At 38.0% G+C, this 16,874-nt stretch overlaps 1 protein-coding gene across 5 annotated transcripts in view; it reads left to right on the forward strand.

The window, feature by feature from the left end:
- The window catches only part of acap3b (ArfGAP with coiled-coil, ankyrin repeat and PH domains 3b), a 96,367-nt gene extending 84,719 nt beyond the window's left edge, over positions 1-11,648 (forward strand). For 2 of the 5 annotated variants that reach the window (XM_089124872.1, XM_089124870.1), the window contains exons 19-25: positions 487-588; positions 1,773-1,993; positions 2,198-2,307; positions 5,295-5,405; positions 5,593-5,654; positions 8,837-8,904; positions 11,341-11,648. In XM_089124872.1, the coding sequence (XP_088980998.1) occupies positions 487-588; positions 1,773-1,993; positions 2,198-2,307; positions 5,295-5,405; positions 5,593-5,654; positions 8,837-8,904; positions 11,341-11,409 (743 nt within the window). In that variant the 3' untranslated portion in view covers positions 11,410-11,648. The remainder of the gene's footprint in view (positions 1-486; positions 589-1,772; positions 1,994-2,197; positions 2,308-5,294; positions 5,406-5,592; positions 5,655-8,836; positions 8,905-11,340) is intronic. The other 3 variants (XM_089124873.1, XM_089124871.1, XM_089124874.1) reach the window with 3 other exon arrangements.
- The last annotated feature ends 5,226 nt before the right edge of the window (positions 11,649-16,874 follow it).

Below are 16,874 nucleotides of genomic sequence, written 5' to 3' on the forward strand. Positions count from 1 at the left end.
CACACTACACCCACATATATTATGTAAACACAAACTTTTATTTTGGATGCGATTAATCGTGATTAATCGTTGCCCATCCCTAATACATGTCATTTACATCTTCAGTTGTACTTCAGTTCAACTTTACTTGTTCATCCAGCTCACTATTGTGGATAGCCTAACGCACATTATCTCAGCAAAGGAGAAGTGCTCACTAACACAGATTTGTGAACAATATTTAAGAGAAATAGGCCTTTTGTGTAGATAGAAAAAGTCTTAGATCTTTGAGTTCAGCTCATGAAAAATGGGGGCAATCCTATAATTGTGTTCAGTGTAACGTGAGTAACCTTTTAATGCATTAGCCCCAACACTGTTGATTTTATAGGGAATGCCTGCAGTAACACGTAGCCTGTTTATAATTAAATGATGTACTATGTGAGGAGTTTAGCACAGGATGTTTGAGAAGGTCACGGTGTGAGTAACTTGTCCCTCGCTTGGCACCCGTTGGCCCCGCAGGTCTCAGCAGTGACAGCGGGCTTGGCGGCAGCACGGACGGCAGCACGGACATACTCGTGTTCGGCTCAGTGGTGGACAGTGTCACTGAAGAAGGTGAGAAGATGTCCTACATTAGTATACACTCACCTAAAGGATTATTAGGAACACCTGTTCAATTTCTCATTAATGCAATTATCTAATGAACCAATCACATGGCAGTTGCTTCAGTGCATTTAGGGGTGTGGTCCTGGTCAAGACAATCTCCTGAACTCCAAACTGAATGTCAGAATGGGAAAGAAAGGTGATTTAAGCAATTTTGAGTCTGAGTATTTCACAATCTGCTCAGTTACTGGGATTTTCACACACAACCATTTCTAGGGTTTACAAAAAATGGAGTGAAAAGGGAAAAACATCCAGTATGGGTCAGTCCTGTGGGCCAAAATGCCTTGTTGATGCGAGAGGTCAGAGGAGAATGGGCCGACTGATTCAAGCTGATAGAAGAGCGACTTTGACTGAAATAACCACTCGTTACAACCGAGGTATGCAGCAAAGACACAACACACACAACCTTGAGGCGGATGGGCTACAACAGCAGAAGACCCCACCGGGTACCACTCATCTCCACTACAAATAGGAAAAAGAGGCCACAATTTGCAAGAGCTCACCAAAACTGGACAGTTGAAGACTGGAAAAATGTCGCCTGGTCTGATGAGTCTCGATTTCTGTTGGTAGAGTCAGAATTTGGTGTAAACAGAATGAGAACATGGATCATCATGCCTTGTTCCCACTGTGCAGGCTGTTGGTGGTGGTGTAATGGTTTTCTTGGCACACTTTAGGCCCCTTAGTGCCAATTGGGCATCGTTTAAACGCCACGGCCTACCTGAGCATTGTTTCTGACCATGTCCACCCCTTTATGGCCACCATGTCCCCATCCTCTGATGGCTACTTCCAGCAGGATAATGCACCATGTCACAAAGCTGGAATCATTTCAAATTGGTTTCTTGAACATGTCAATGAGTTGACTGTTCCAAGATGGCCGCCACAGTCACCAGATCTCAACCCAATAGAGCATCTTTAGGATGTGGTGGAACGGGAGGATGTGCATCCCACAAATCTCCATCAACTGCAAGATGCTATCCTATCAATATGGGCCAACATTTCTAAAGAATGCTTGTTGAATCAATGCCACGTAGAATTAAGGGGGTCAAACACAGTATTAGTGTGGTTTTCCTAATAATCCTTTAGGTGAGTGTATCTATCTGTTGTGCGTATCTCCATGTCTTTCTGTTTTATTGCAGAGTGTGAGGACTCTGATGAATCCAGCGGAGAGGTCGATATCGAGCAGGAAGCGTCGGATCCAGAAGACGGGCGGGAGCTTGACGCGAACGCTCTGCTTCACAAGGCGTCGCGGGCCAGGAACCTCCCGGTCATGGCGGAAGCACTCGCACACGGTGCAGATGTCAACTCGGTCAACGAGGAGGACGAAAGCAAGAGTGCATTAATACAAGCCGTCACAGGGGTGAGACTCTCTGTTCTGATGAAGAAAACTGCTGTAGGATTTATTTTGAAACCATTTACAAGTAGAAAGACTGAAATAGTATTTTTGTCAAGCGTAATCCAGTAAATTTTCTTTTATTTACACCTTTTTTTAGAGCTAATAGTGTTAATGATCGATGTTTACTGTAATCAATGTGTCTCCTAATGTTTGATATCCGTCTCATAGGGCTCTCTGATAGCCTGTGAGTTCCTGCTGCAGAATGGAGCAGACGTCAATCAGAGGGACGGGCGAGGACGGGCACCTCTCCACCACGCCACGTGCCTGGGTTACACGGGGTACGAAATCACTCAAGACTGTGACAACCTTGCATAAAAGTTTTGTTTATGAAATCTAGTCATCTGTATGGAAACAGAATAAAAAATAAAAACTTTGTATCTTACAATTCTGACTTTTTTTTCTCACAATTGCATGATATAAAGTCACAATTGTGTGTTATAAAGTGAGAATTGCGTGATATGAAGTCCCAATTGCATGTTATTAAGTTAGAATTGTCAAATACAAATTCGCAATTGTGAGAAAGAATTCGAGTTGCATGTTTATATAAACAATTGTCTGTAGAGAAGCGCTTCCTGGACTCAAGTGTATAAGTTTGAGGTGCTCTTTGGATAGGAAAAAACATATAAAAATCAACAGGAACATCCAAGGCACTCTCTTTAGAAAAGTAAAAAACCTTTATTACTATATGGCTTGGTCATAATCAACACTAAAACCACTCCGACACTTTTCTAAAGAGAGTGCCTTGGATGTTCCTGTTTATTTTTGGCATGTTTATATCTTGCAATTCTGACTTTATAACATGTAATCGGGAGATAAAAGTCAGAATTGCATGATGTAAAGTCGCAATTGCGTGTTAAGTCAGAATATACTGGTACCATAAATGTTTAAGAGTCTATGGTTGGATGATTATTGCAGTGATTATTATGTTTCTAGCATGTTTGGCAACAGATCATCTAACCCTTATCGATGGAGTGTGTAGCTTTTCATTTCTTAAACAACCATGTAGAAAGAGCCCGCCCGATAAAGGATTTTGAAGGCCGATAGAAATATTTGTTAGTTTTAAAATCCGATATTCCGATATATCGGCCGATATTATTTCCCCAGAAACGCGCAACAAAACATTAACAGATTTCCCTAACATTAGTAGTTATTTATGAGTTTTAACTAAAATAATATGATAATTACTAATTAGTAAGTAATTAGTTACTGTAATTTAATTACTTTTCCCTTGAAAATGTAAAGTAAGAGATTACTCTTAATTTATTTGTAATTTAATTACAGTTACTTCTGAAGTAACTGAGGTAAATACTGTGTATAGATCAATCCGATCTCACAGCGATTCGTATGCATTTTATGAGGTGTCTAAATCGTATGACTGCACTCGTACAAATTCGTATGAATTATTGTAAAATATGTGTGAAATGTCATGAGATCAGACATAAAACAATAGTGGGGCTAATTAGGGATGCACCGATATGAAAATTTTGGCCGATACCGCTAACCGATAATTCTTTATATTTGAAAGCCGATAACCGATATATCGGCCGATAAACTTAAATCCAAATTAATATCTGATTTTGAGAGCCTGATTACAAGAACAAAAGTCTCACAATTAAATCCATGTCCATGTTATAGTGTTGTATAGCCGATATGACAGATTTGCGCTGCACATGTTGTACCGAACCATATTTTCATTTGTTGAAGAGATTTCAATCATATTTCAAGAAATTCAAAAACATAAACAGTTCTCAAAAAGTGTCTCAGCTTTAATTTATCAGCTTTAATATATCGGCCACATTTTGGCCGATAACAATAACATATATCGGCCGGTACCGATATGCTGGCCGATATATCGTGCATCCTTAGGGCTAATATCGGCCGATAATATCGGTCTGGCTCTAAAAGACTCATCACGACCATATTCCAGGATGACAATGCGAAGATTCATCAGGCTTGAATTGTGAATGAATGGTTAGGAGGAGAACGAAGAATAGTTTTTCACACATGAATCGGCTCCACAGCTTAAATTCATCCATAGTGTTTGGGATGTGCTGGAGGAGACTTTACCGAGTGCTGGACTCTTGCAGTTAGGCCTGGGCGAAAAATCGATTAAATGAATTAATTCGAATTTTTTGTTGCGGGCGATTTAAAAAATAAGTAAATCGAGTTTTTGTGTAATGTCATATTTTTGGCCCCCCGGAGTTTCCGTAGCGTTAGTTTCACTCACGTAGCAGTATGGTAAGCGACAACAACAACATGACAGCACACACGAAACGGAAACAGCATACAGCAAGCGACAACATGGCTCGGGCCGATATTTCCCGTCACTATCCTCGGGTCAGGCCGGGTCCTTGAGAGACGTGCACTGCCAGCCCGATAGAGTGCGGCGCGGGATGAGATTTGATGGCCGAGCGCGGGCGGTAATGCACTCACTCTGTGTGTGTGGTTTGCGGGAGATTAAAACGATTCGCGGGACTCCCGCAAACTAGAAATATATATTTAAAATATATAAAAAGTAATAGATTTGAAATTCATCTGTTGCAGAAAAGCTTCAAGAACAACCAAAACAAAATAGAAACGATTTACAGGCCTGATTTTCTATGTATAACATGTTTGCAGCGTTGAGCGATGTAGTCAATCACACACATACGTACCGTATATGTTGATTCCTTGAACGCAATGGCCAATTTAAGCATTTAACATAGACTCTCCTCACCGCTCAAAACATACTTTTTGTTCAGTGCTGAATTCTTTATGCTGGCAAATCCTCGCATTATAAAAAAATTGCCTCAGATTTGAATGTATTGTTAATGCTTTAGAAAATGGTGCTATATGTCTCATTTTAGTCTGGACTTACAAAGTGTGACTTAAAACACAACTGGGACTTTGATTCCAAGAGGGTGTTCATTTATTTATTATTCATTCCAGAAGTCGGGGTTACGTTTTTCTTGCTTTTGATTAAATAAAAGCAACATTTGCTTTAGTTGTTGTCTGCCGTTTGTACTAATTGCGTTCCTTTATAAGTAGGGGGGGGAGAAAAATCGTAAAAAAAATTCGTAAATCGAATTAAAAAAAAATAAAATCGGAGATTTTATTTTTAGGCCATATCGCCCAGCCCTACTTGCAGTCAATACCAAAAACTGATGCACCTCTTGATGGAAAGCAATGTTGTGATGTTATTTCCCTCAAGAGGTGCGTCCATTTTGTGAAGTTACACAGTGAAGTTTTACTTAACCCTGTGTGTGTTGTTTGTTTGTGTCCACAGACAGGTGTGTTTGTTCCTGAAGCGAGGAGCCTCTCAGATGGAGGTGGACGGAGACGGGCAGGACCCTCTCAGTATCGCCGTTCAGGCAGCCAATGCAGACATCGTCACATTGTAAGTCCAGTACTTCACTTGCCTTGTAGATTCTCCCAACATAGTGTCGGCCCAGATCCGGCCCACATGTGGTACGTGTTGAAATCACTTGTACCGGATGTGGCCCGGATCTGGGCCGACACCATGTTGCCGTCTTGGAAGCCACTGCACACGAAACCCATGTTTTTGTTCTCTCTGTCTCGTTTAGATTGCGGTTAGCTCGGATGAACGAAGAGATGCGGGAAGCGGACGGGCCCTTCGGACAGCCAGGTCAATATCCCAGCAGCAGTCCCACAGAGCAGCAGTACAAAAAGTGTATTCAGGAGTTTATCTGCCTCACCATTGACGAATGCTAGGGGGCGCTCTTGAGCGCTGGCAGACTGTGAGGAGGAGCACGTACTCAGTTTGTAGCCCGTAACAGGAATAGCTTTAGCAAGGATTGAGTGATATCCTCAACTTCCTCCTCACCTGACCAAGTATAGTTTACACGTTGTGTTCGTATGTATGTGGTTAACACAAAATATTGTAATGGAACGGCTAGTATAGCCGGCTAGAGGCATCATTCAAACGTGACGTTAATCGCGATTAAATAATACATTGATGGATTAACGGCCTTGTCTTACTGAATTAGTCATTCAAAAACAGCGTTTCTGAGTGTTATTGAGTCATTATGTGCAAAATATGACTGTGCGCACTTTTCCTACCGACAGTATTTTTTTGTTTTTTTACATCTTTTTATGTTATTTTGCCTCATGTTGATGATGTTTGTTGTGCTTTTTATTTATGTTCCGTCCTGAGGATTAGTGCAATTATAACTAGAATATGGAAATATGTATGGGCATTTACGTTTGCCTATCTAGACCTTTTTTGTCTTTCGCATCACATCAGAACCCCTCATATGCTAACGAAACGGGTGTTTTGACCCCTTTAAAGTTTTAAAAAGATGTCAGCTATTCGAAATTATTTATAAAACGTATCGCAGCCGTCTGTTTTATATATTTGTACTTGTATTGCCAAGCTCTCAAATGACTGTCATGTGATTTTTAATGAGAAACGCTTGTCTAGAAGCTGTCAGTATTTGCATGCGTTTACTCGCTCGCATACCGAGGCAAATCTGCCCGTCTGCATTAGCAAGCATGGTTCCTTATTTTAGCCACCTGATGCTGTCATTATGTAAAAATGCATGACTGCAGATGACATCTGCGCTGTGTTGTCCATTTTCTGACCGCGTTCGGTTCAGATGATCCCAGTTTTAAGAATACGCCATCAGAATCCTATCAACGTCGCTAATTTAAGCAGTTAGCAATATGCTAAGCTGTTAGCTTGCTAACTAAGACCAATTTTAACAAATAAAATCTAACAAATTTTAGCTTTGGCATTTTAATGATTAAGAAATACACTGTGAATAAGAAAAATGAAAAAACGTTCAGTATTGTGAATGAAACATTGATTTGGGGTGTAGTGCGATAAGATTCTGTGTGACGCTCTGGCATTCATGACTGGATTTTTACAAGTAAAGGTGAAGTGTGTAAAAAAATGTCTCTCAAACAGCCATTGGTCAACAAACAAATAGTCTCGCCCCCAAATTCACACCATTGGCTGTCCCGCTGTTGCTATTTCGGATGGGTTAGATCCTCAAACAAACAGCAATGCTTTTGTTTGGTTTTTGTGATAAATTTTCAATACATACAGGTGCACTCTAAACAGTGTTGGGTAAGTTACTGTAAAAAAGTAATTAATTACTAGTTACTAATTACCTCTTCAACAGTGTAATTAGATTACTGTACTAATTACTCTCTCTAAAAAGTATTTGATTACTTTTAATTACTAATTACTTTCAAAATCCCATATCAATCTCAACCAGCTGAATAATACAATGATAGACATGAATCTGTTTTAATTATTTCAAATAAATACTATAAAATTGCATGAATTATCCTTAAACTGACCAAGGAGGAGAAGGTTACATTATAAAAACATAATTTTTTAGCATCAGACAATACATTTTGATGTTAAACCCACTATTGTTTTATGTCTGATCTCATGACATTTCACACTTTTTTCATACATATTTTACAATAATTCATACGAATTTGTACGAGTGCGGTCGGTCGTAATATTTAGACACCTCATAAAATGCATACGAATCGCTGCGAGATCCGATTGATCTATACGCAGTATTTACCTCAATTACATCAGAAGTAACTGTAATTAAATTAAAGTAATCCCATACTTTACATTTTCAAGGGAAAAGTAATTAAATTACAGTAACTAATTACTTAGTAATTAGTTACACCCAAAACTGACTCTAAACAATGCTGGGTTGTTTTAACCCAAAATTGGGTAAAATATGGACAAACCCAAATGTTGGGTTTAAAATGTAATTTAAAATTTTAACCCAATTTCAACTTTCACTTTCAACTGTACATTTTTTAATTACATTTTTAACCCAACATTTGGGTTTGTCCATATTTGACCCAAATTTGGGTTGAAATAACCCAGCATTTTTTAGAGTGTACGTACAAGCCACAGAAATAGACTAGAGATGTATGTATGCACATATATAATGAAGCATATGGTTAACATAATATAAAAACAAATTATAATAATAATAATAATAAAAAATAAAAACAACAATGTTTTGATAGTTCCCCGGAGCATTTACTCTTTATTAAACGGACTCGGCCTATGGTTTACTCATAGTTTCTGACTTAGAAACACATTTTAACATTGACTAATGACACACTTCACCTTTATACAGGTAGGCTATAAAGCAAGTGCAAAAGACGGAAATTAATCGGAAAACAGAAATCTCAATGGAAATAGCTTGAAGAAAGGAAAATGTAATTGTACATTTTAAGTTTTTGTTTTAAAGAAACGATCGATGAACTGAAATTGAGTTTTTATCATCTGAAAATGGAGACCGTGTGTAGAATAGATATTCGCCAAGAAGGGACCAGTTCAGTCATTGTGTCTGGATGTGTTTTATACAAAAGTTTAGTCGAAAAAGTACGTACGTAACTACTGTGCTGTGAATATGCTTTGACCTTTGAACTCTTTTCAACTGCTTGCTCTCTCTCTCTTTGTTGAACTGTGGTTCTTGCGTTCGGACCTTTAACTCGTTTTCTCTTGCAACATTGGGTGCAATCTGTTTTCACACTGTTAGATGACGTTCTGTGTTTGGAGACATTCTTGTATTGTTTGTACAATTGTTTGTTATTGTTTGTATGACAGAAGTCTATAAAGAAGCTTGTCTTTTGAAACACTGACAAACAATAAAACAGGCAAAGTCTTGAGCTCATATTTCTCTTTCTCTCTTCCTTACGAAGGCTTTTGCAGACAGTGAGGTGTTGGGGTGGGGATTTTCTTTCTTGGTGACACCCATAATGCAATTTTCCCATGCAAGGCGTATTTTCTGTGATTATATTTTGATGGTAACACTGTCTTACCAGGTATTATTCCTCTTCTAGAAGCCAGTATACCTGTGAGTCCACTGAGGGTAACACGCAAGAGTTTTCGAGTGAGTGATGTTACAGACTGTTCACTTCTGGGTTTGGGTCTTTCACTTTATGGGTCTCTGACCTCATTTAAAAGGGTTCTGTGATTATATTTGTGTGCTACTGGCTCAAAAATATCATAAATATATCTTGAAAATGCTGCTCGTCAGTATGGTCTCTGATCTCTCTTCCTGAGTTCTCACACAAATCAGACTGGTGCTTTAAAAAATCCCATGGGCTAGTTGATCAATTTCCTTTTTTTTATTCAACACAAAGATTTTAGTTTCACATTTATATTGTATGTATGTATTTACAGTGCCTGTTAAATGTCTGGGGTCGGTAAAAAAAAGTTTAAAAATACAGTAACAATATATATATATATTGAAATATTACTACTTAGCTGTTTTCTATGGAAGCTTGTTTCCACCACTGAATAAAAAAAAGAAAACAAATAATTGCGACTTTTTATCTCACAATTGCGTGATATACAGTCAGAATTGCGAGATATAAAGTCAGAATTGCGAGATATAAAGTCAGAATTGCGTGATATACAGTCAGAATTGCGTGATATACAGTCAGAATTGTGAGATATAAAGTCAGAATTGCGAGATATAAAGTCAGAATTGTGTGATATAAAGTCAGAATTGCGAGATATAAAGTCAGAATTGCGTGATATACAGTCAGAATTGCGAGATATAAAGTCAGAATTGCGAGATATAAAGTCAGAATTGTGTGATATAAAGTCAGAATTGCGAAATAAAGTCAGAATTGCGAGATATAAAGTCAGAATTGCGAGATATAAAGTCAGAATTGCGATTTAAAGTCAGAATTGCGAGATATAAAGTCAGAATTGCGAGATATAAAGTCAGAATTGCGAGATATAAAGTCAGAATTGCGAAATAAAGTCAGAATTGCGAGATATAAAGTCAGAATTGCGAGATATAAAGTCAGAATTGCGATTTAAAGTCAGAATTGCGAGATATAAAGTCAGAATTGCGAGATATAAAGTCAGAATTGTGAGATATAAAGTCAGAATTGCGAGATATAAAGTCAGAATTGCGAGATATTAAGTCAGAATTGCGTGATATAAAGTCAGAATTGTGTGATATAAAGTCAGAATTGAGAGATATAAAGTCAGAATTGCGAGATATAAAGTCAGAATTGCGAGATATAAAGACAGAATTGCGAGATATAAAGTCAGAATTGCGAGATATTAAGTCAGAATTGTGTGATATAAAGTCAGAATTGTGAGATATAAAGTCAGAATTGCGAAATAAAGTCAGAATTGTGTGATATAAAGTCAGAATTGAGAGATATAAAGTCAGAATTGCGAGATATAAAGTCAGAATTGCGAAATATAAAGTCAGAATTGTGAGATATAAAGTCAGAATTGCGAAATAAAGTCAGAATTGTGTGATATAAAGTCAGAATTGCGAGATATAAAGTCAGAATTGCGAAATAAAGTCAGAATTGTGAGATATAAAGTCAGAATTGCGAGATATAAAGTCAGAATTGCGATTTAAAGTCAGAATTGCGAGATATAAAGTCAGAATTGCGAAATAAAGTCAGAATTGTGAGATATAAAGTCAGAATTGCGAGATATAAAGTCAGAATTGCGAGATATAAAGTCAGAATTGCGAGATACATGCAATTCTGACTTTACATCTCGTAATTCTGACTTTATATCACGCAATTGTGAGAAATAAAGTCAGAATTGTGAGATAAAAAGTCGCAATTACATTTTTTATTTTTCATTCTCTGGCGGAAACAATCTTCCATAGTTTTCCGTTTGAAAATATATTAAAGTGTCATTTATTTATCTGATCAAAGCTGAATTTTAATATGCTGATTTGCTGCTCAGATATTTGTTTTTAATAGAAATCTTTGTCATGCATTCATGCTGGACGAAAGTATTAATTTGACCCCAAACCTTTAAACGGTAGTTTATGTATATAGGAGTATGGTAGTTACAGTATTTCATAATGCAGTCATTGTTAATATTAAATGTATTATTATTGTGCATGCTAAATTTTATTTTCTGTTGCTAGGTATGATTTCTTTGAATTATTCAACATGTTTAATCACCTTCAACAGTGTATATATATATATATATATATATATATATATATAGTTCAATAGTTATGCTGTGTGATAAATAATTGGTTCATTTATCAGATTGGATAAATCTGGTTAAGTAACAAAAGTCGATATAGTCTCTCATTTAATGTAAGGACATGAAACTCCATTTATATTATTGATTAAAATTAAATATGGTTTTAGAGGATTATGTCACATCACTGTCACTCCTCAACATTTCATGTCAACTATTTATTGAAATAGGGAAGTTTTCAAAAGATATATGATATGATTACATGATATGCTATGATATATTATTCCAGTTAGTTCCACAGAGCAGGACTCAGTATGATTGGAGAATGCTAACTTGTTTCCTTTTGCAGACGTCTCCTCGTGCGCTGTCATCCTTCGGGAGTTTCCGCACATGGCTTAACACTCCTCCAAAACACTAACCAGCGGTCACTGAGGCCGATGATGAAGATTTTACTCATCTTAAAGAATAATAATATATGAAAATGTTGAAATAAGAGCTTGGGTAACATGATTTGATTTGTTTTTAGATTTGGTCTTCTAAGGCTCTGTGTATTTTAAGTTTTTATGGTTTTATTTTGTGTTATTTCAAAAGTGCACATCCCTGCTGTGGTCTGAGCAGCTTTGATTCCCATATTAATTAAAGGGAGATTTATCCTTATATTTGTGTTTTGTGTGGTAAATAACATTTCTAATTCACATGTAACCATTCTGTAATATATTTATTAAGACATGATCACGTGACGCTACAGAAGAATGTATTGAAATAGTATAGTGATGTTCCTTGTTTATGCTTAAGGTGTAACTGAGATTTTTATTTAATGGTTTGGAATATACATTAATAAGGCTTTTGGTTTTAGAAATGGTACCGCCTGCAACATTTTGAGACTTTAACCATCAAACTGTATTAAAAAAAAATCTAAAATATTCTAAAACAAAATTTGCACCATTTCATTTACATGATTAAAAATGCCATCATTAGTAAACTTCTAAAAGCGGTGAAAGGGACACATTCCCATTTGCTCCGATAGCAAAAGAAAAATCCTTCATAGCATTTCCACGACTGTCCGAAAGCGCGGAAGAATAAAACGAGATAGTCGATGGGTGACGCACCAAAGTCTGAAAGGGACTTTTCCATCACATTGAACGTCTAGAATAGGTTATTGTTTTCATAGCCTTCAATATGAACATTGTTTGTTGGACAATTTTGATCAGGATGTGAAAAAAAAATTAAATACATATTTTTTTATTTTTTTTTATTCAAAGAGATTTTTCAAAAAGATCGCATTTTGCCCAAAAATTCAGATTTATTTGGCAATTCACTGTTGCCCAACACTACCCTATGGCATGCTTTAAATGCTGAATTGTCCATTTTTAGCTAAGCAGTATAGGCTAAAGTAATGATTCATTATTATCACTGTTAAATGGTTATTTAACAATTAGCCTACATTCAGTCCTGCATTAATAATCAAGTTTGTTTTGAAGAATCTTTCTATAGACATTTTCAAGGACCCATGACCTGGCCTGAAGATCTGGATCAAGCTCCACTCATTTGGCTCTACTACAGTGAGCGTCACTTGAAATAGTTGTGAATCGCCATGAGATTGTGTTGGTAATATTCATGCTTCCAGAGTGTGGTTAAAATTGGTTATCATTCACTCTTTTATTGTTTTTTAAACGTGTCTGTCAGAAAAGACAGCTATCTGCGCAGAGCTTGCCTGAAGGACAGAGTTTCCTGAGGTTGTGGAGGTAAACCGGACCCGGAAATAAGCTTGTGATTGAAACGTGTGTTCATTTAGTGTTACGTACTATTGTTTTACAGGAGATCAAGATGAAGCAGAGCACTCTGAGAGACGTAAGTGTGCGACTTCAAACTCTGCATATTCCAGATGTGATTGGTCTAATAAAAGACCTCTTTGGTGCTCCTCTGAGATGAAGACCTCTATGGTTTTGTAGGGAATTACAAACCAGCGCACACATATTCAGACGCACATAACTATAGAATCAATTCTTAATGCGCATGTGAACACCATCAGTGTTTATCACAGGTCTGCGGGGGTTTTTTTCTCCATTGGGTCACTTGATGGAGTTTAAGGACACCTTTAGGTCACTTTTAGGACACCTTTGGGTCACATGGAGTTTTAGGAAACCTTTAGGTCACCTGATGGAGTTTTAGGTCACTTTTAGGACACCTTTAGGTCACCTGATGGAGTTTTAGGACACCTTTAGGTCACCTGATGGAGTTTTAGGACACCTTTAGGTCACTAGATGGAGTTTTAGGACACCTTTAGGTCACTAGATGGAGTTTTAGAACACCTTTAGGTCACTTGATGGAGTTTAAGGACACCTTTTGGTCACTTTTAGGTCACTTTTAGGACACCTTTGGGTCACATGGAGTTTTAGGAAACCTTTAGGTCACCTGATGGAGTTTTAGGTCACTTTTAGGACACCTTTAGGTCACCTGATGGAGTTTTAGGACACCTTTAGGTCACCTGATGGAGTTTTAGGACACCTTTAGGTCACTAGATGGAGTTTTAGGACACCTTTAGGTCACTAGATGGAGTTTTAGAACACCTTTAGGTCACTTGATGGAGTTTAAGGACACCTTTTGGTCACTTTTAGGTCACTTTTAGGACACCTTTAGGTCACTTTTAGGACATCTTTAGGTCACCTGATGGAGTTTTATGACCTTTAGGTCACCTGATGGAGTTTTAGGACATTTTTAGGTCACTTTTAGGACACCTTTAGGTCACTTTTAGGACATCTTTAGGTCACCTGATGGAGTTTTAGGACACCTTTAGGTCACTTGATGGAGTTTAAGGACACCTTTAGTACACTGTTACGACATCTTTAGGTCACCTGATGGAGTTTTATGACCTTTAGGTCACCTGATGGAGTTTTAGGACACCTTTAGGTCACTTGATGGAGTTTTAGGACATTTTTAGGTCACTTTTAGGACACCTTTAGGTCACCTAATGGAGTTTTAGGACCTTTAGGTCACCTGATGGAGTTTTAGGACACCTTTAGGTCACTTGATGGAGTTTTAGGACATTTTTAGGTCACTTTTAGGACACCTTTAGGTCACTTTTAGGACATCTTTAGGTCACCTGATGGAGTTTTATGACCTTTAGGTCACCTGATGGAGTTTTAGGACATTTTTAGGTCACTTTTAGGACACCTTTAGGTCACTTTTAGGACATCTTTAGGTCACCTGATGGAGTTTTAGGACACCTTTAGGTCACTTGATGGAGTTTAAGGACACCTTTAGTACACTGTTACGACATCTTTAGGTCACCTGATGGAGTTTTATGACCTTTAGGTCACCTGATGGAGTTTTAGGACACCTTTAGGTCACTTGATGGAGTTTTAGGACATTTTTAGGTCACTTTTAGGACACCTTTAGGTCACCTAATGGAGTTTTAGGACCTTTAGGTCACCTGATGGAGTTTTAGGACACCTTTAGGTCACTTGATGGAGTTTTAGGACATTTTTAGGTCACTTTTAGGACACCTTTAGGTCACCTGATGGAGTTTTATGACCTTTAGGTCACCTGATGGAGTTTTAGGACACCTTTAGGTCACTTGATGGAGTTTTAGGACACCTTTAGGTCACTTGATGGAGTTTTAGGACATTTTTAGGTCACTTTTAGGACACCTTTAGGTCACTTTTAGGACATCTTTAGGTCACCTGATGGAGTTTTATGACCTTTAGGTCACCTGATGGAGTTTTAGGACACCTTTAGGTCACTTGATGGAGTTTTAGGACATTTTTAGGTCACTTTTAGGACACCTTTAGGTCACTTTTAGGACATCTTTAGGTCACCTGATGGAGTTTTATGACCTTTAGGTCACCTGATGGAGTTTTAGGACACCTTTAGGTCACTTGATGGAGTTTAAGGACACCTTTAGGTCACTTTTAGGACACCTTTAGGTCACCTGATGGAGTTTTAGGACACCTTTAGGTCACTAGATGGAGTTTTAGGACACCTTTAGGTCACCTGATGGAGTTTTAGGACACCTTTAGGTCACTTGATGGAGTTTTAGGACATTTTTAGGTCACTTTTAGGACACCTTTAGGTCACTTTTAGGACATCTTTAGGTCACCTGATGGAGTTTTATGACCTTTAGGTCACCTGATGGAGTTTTAGGACACCTTTAGGTCACTTGATGGAGTTTTAGGACATTTTTAGGTCACTTTTAGGACACCTTTAGGTCACTTTTAGGACATCTTTAGGTCACCTGATGGAGTTTTATGACCTTTAGGTCACCTGATGGAGTTTTAGGACACCTTTAGGTCACTTGATGGAGTTTAAGGACACCTTTAGGTCACTTTTAGGACACCTTTAGGTCACCTGATGGAGTTTTAGGACACCTTTAGGTCACTAGATGGAGTTTTAGGACACCTTTAGGTCACTAGATGGAGTTTTAGGACACCTTTAGGTCACTTGATGGAGTTTAAGGACACCTTTTGGTCACTTTTAGGTCACTTTTAGGACACCTTTAGGTCACCTAATGGAGTTTTAGGACACCTTTAGGTCACTTTTAGGACATCTTTAGGTCACCTGATGGAGTTTTATGACCTTTAGGTCACCTGATGGAGTTTTAGGACACCTTTAGGTCACTTGATGGAGTTTTAGGACATTTTTAGGTCACTTTTAGGACACCTTTAGGTCACTTTTAGGACATCTTTAGGTCACCTGATGGAGTTTTAGGACACCTTTAGGTCACTTGATGGAGTTTAAGGACACCTTTAGGTCACTTTTAGGACACCTTTAGGTCACTTGATGGAGCATTAGGACACCATTAGGCCACCTGATGGAGTTTTAGGCCACCTTTAGGTCACTTGATGGAGTATTAGGACACCATTAGGTCACCTGATGGAGTTTAAGGACACATTTAGGTCACTTGATGGAGTTTTAGGACACCTTTAGGTCACTTGATGGAGTATTAGGACACCTTTAGGTCACCTGATGGAGTTTAAGGACACATTTAGGTCACCTGATGGAGTTTAAGGACACATTTAGGTCACTTGATGGAGTTTTAGGACACCTTTAGGTCACCTGATGGAGTTTTAGGACACATTTAGGTCACCTGATGGAGTTTAAAGACACATTTAGATCACTTGATGGAGTTTTAGGACACCTTTAGGTCACCTGATGCAGTTTTAGGACACATTTAGGTCACCTGATGGAGTTTAAGGACACATTTAGGTCACTTGATGGAGTTTTAGGACACCTTTAGGTCACCTGATGGAGTTTTAGGACACATTTAGGTCACCTGATGGAGTTTAAGGACACCTTTAGGTCACCTGATGGAGTTTTAGGACACCTTTAGGTCACCTGATGGAGTTTTAGGACACATTTAGGTCACTTGATGGAGTATTAGGACACCACTAGGTCACCTGATGGAGTTTTAGGCCACCTTTAGGTCACTTGATGGAGTATTATGACCTTTAGGTCACCTGATGGAGTTTTATGACCTTTAGGTCACCTGATGGAGTTTTAGGACACCTGTAGGTCACCTGATGGAGTTTTAGGACAGCTTTAGGTCACTTGATGGAGTTTTAGGACACCTTTAGGTCACTTGATGGAGTTTTAGGACACCAATAGGTCACCTGATGGAGTTTTAGGACACCTTTAGGTCACTTGATGGATAGTAAATCCAGGGTTTTTCCTCAGATTTTCTGATCAAACATTTTATTTCCCTTGACGTAATTGTACTTTTTCTTCCATGCCCTGCCTGGATGTTTTGCTATGCTATTTTAAACATACAACGATGTCATCTGTGTCTAAACCTAAATAGCTATTGTTAGAGTTATAGAGGCTCAATACACAATTCTATACTAGGTGTTTTAAAAGCAAAAGTGTTGAATAGGGGTTGAATAACAG

Source organism: Pimephales promelas, chromosome 21 (assembly GCF_988280905.1).
Source record: "Pimephales promelas chromosome 21, fPimPro1.hap1.1, whole genome shotgun sequence".
Taxonomy (NCBI): Eukaryota; Metazoa; Chordata; class Actinopteri; order Cypriniformes; family Leuciscidae; genus Pimephales; species Pimephales promelas.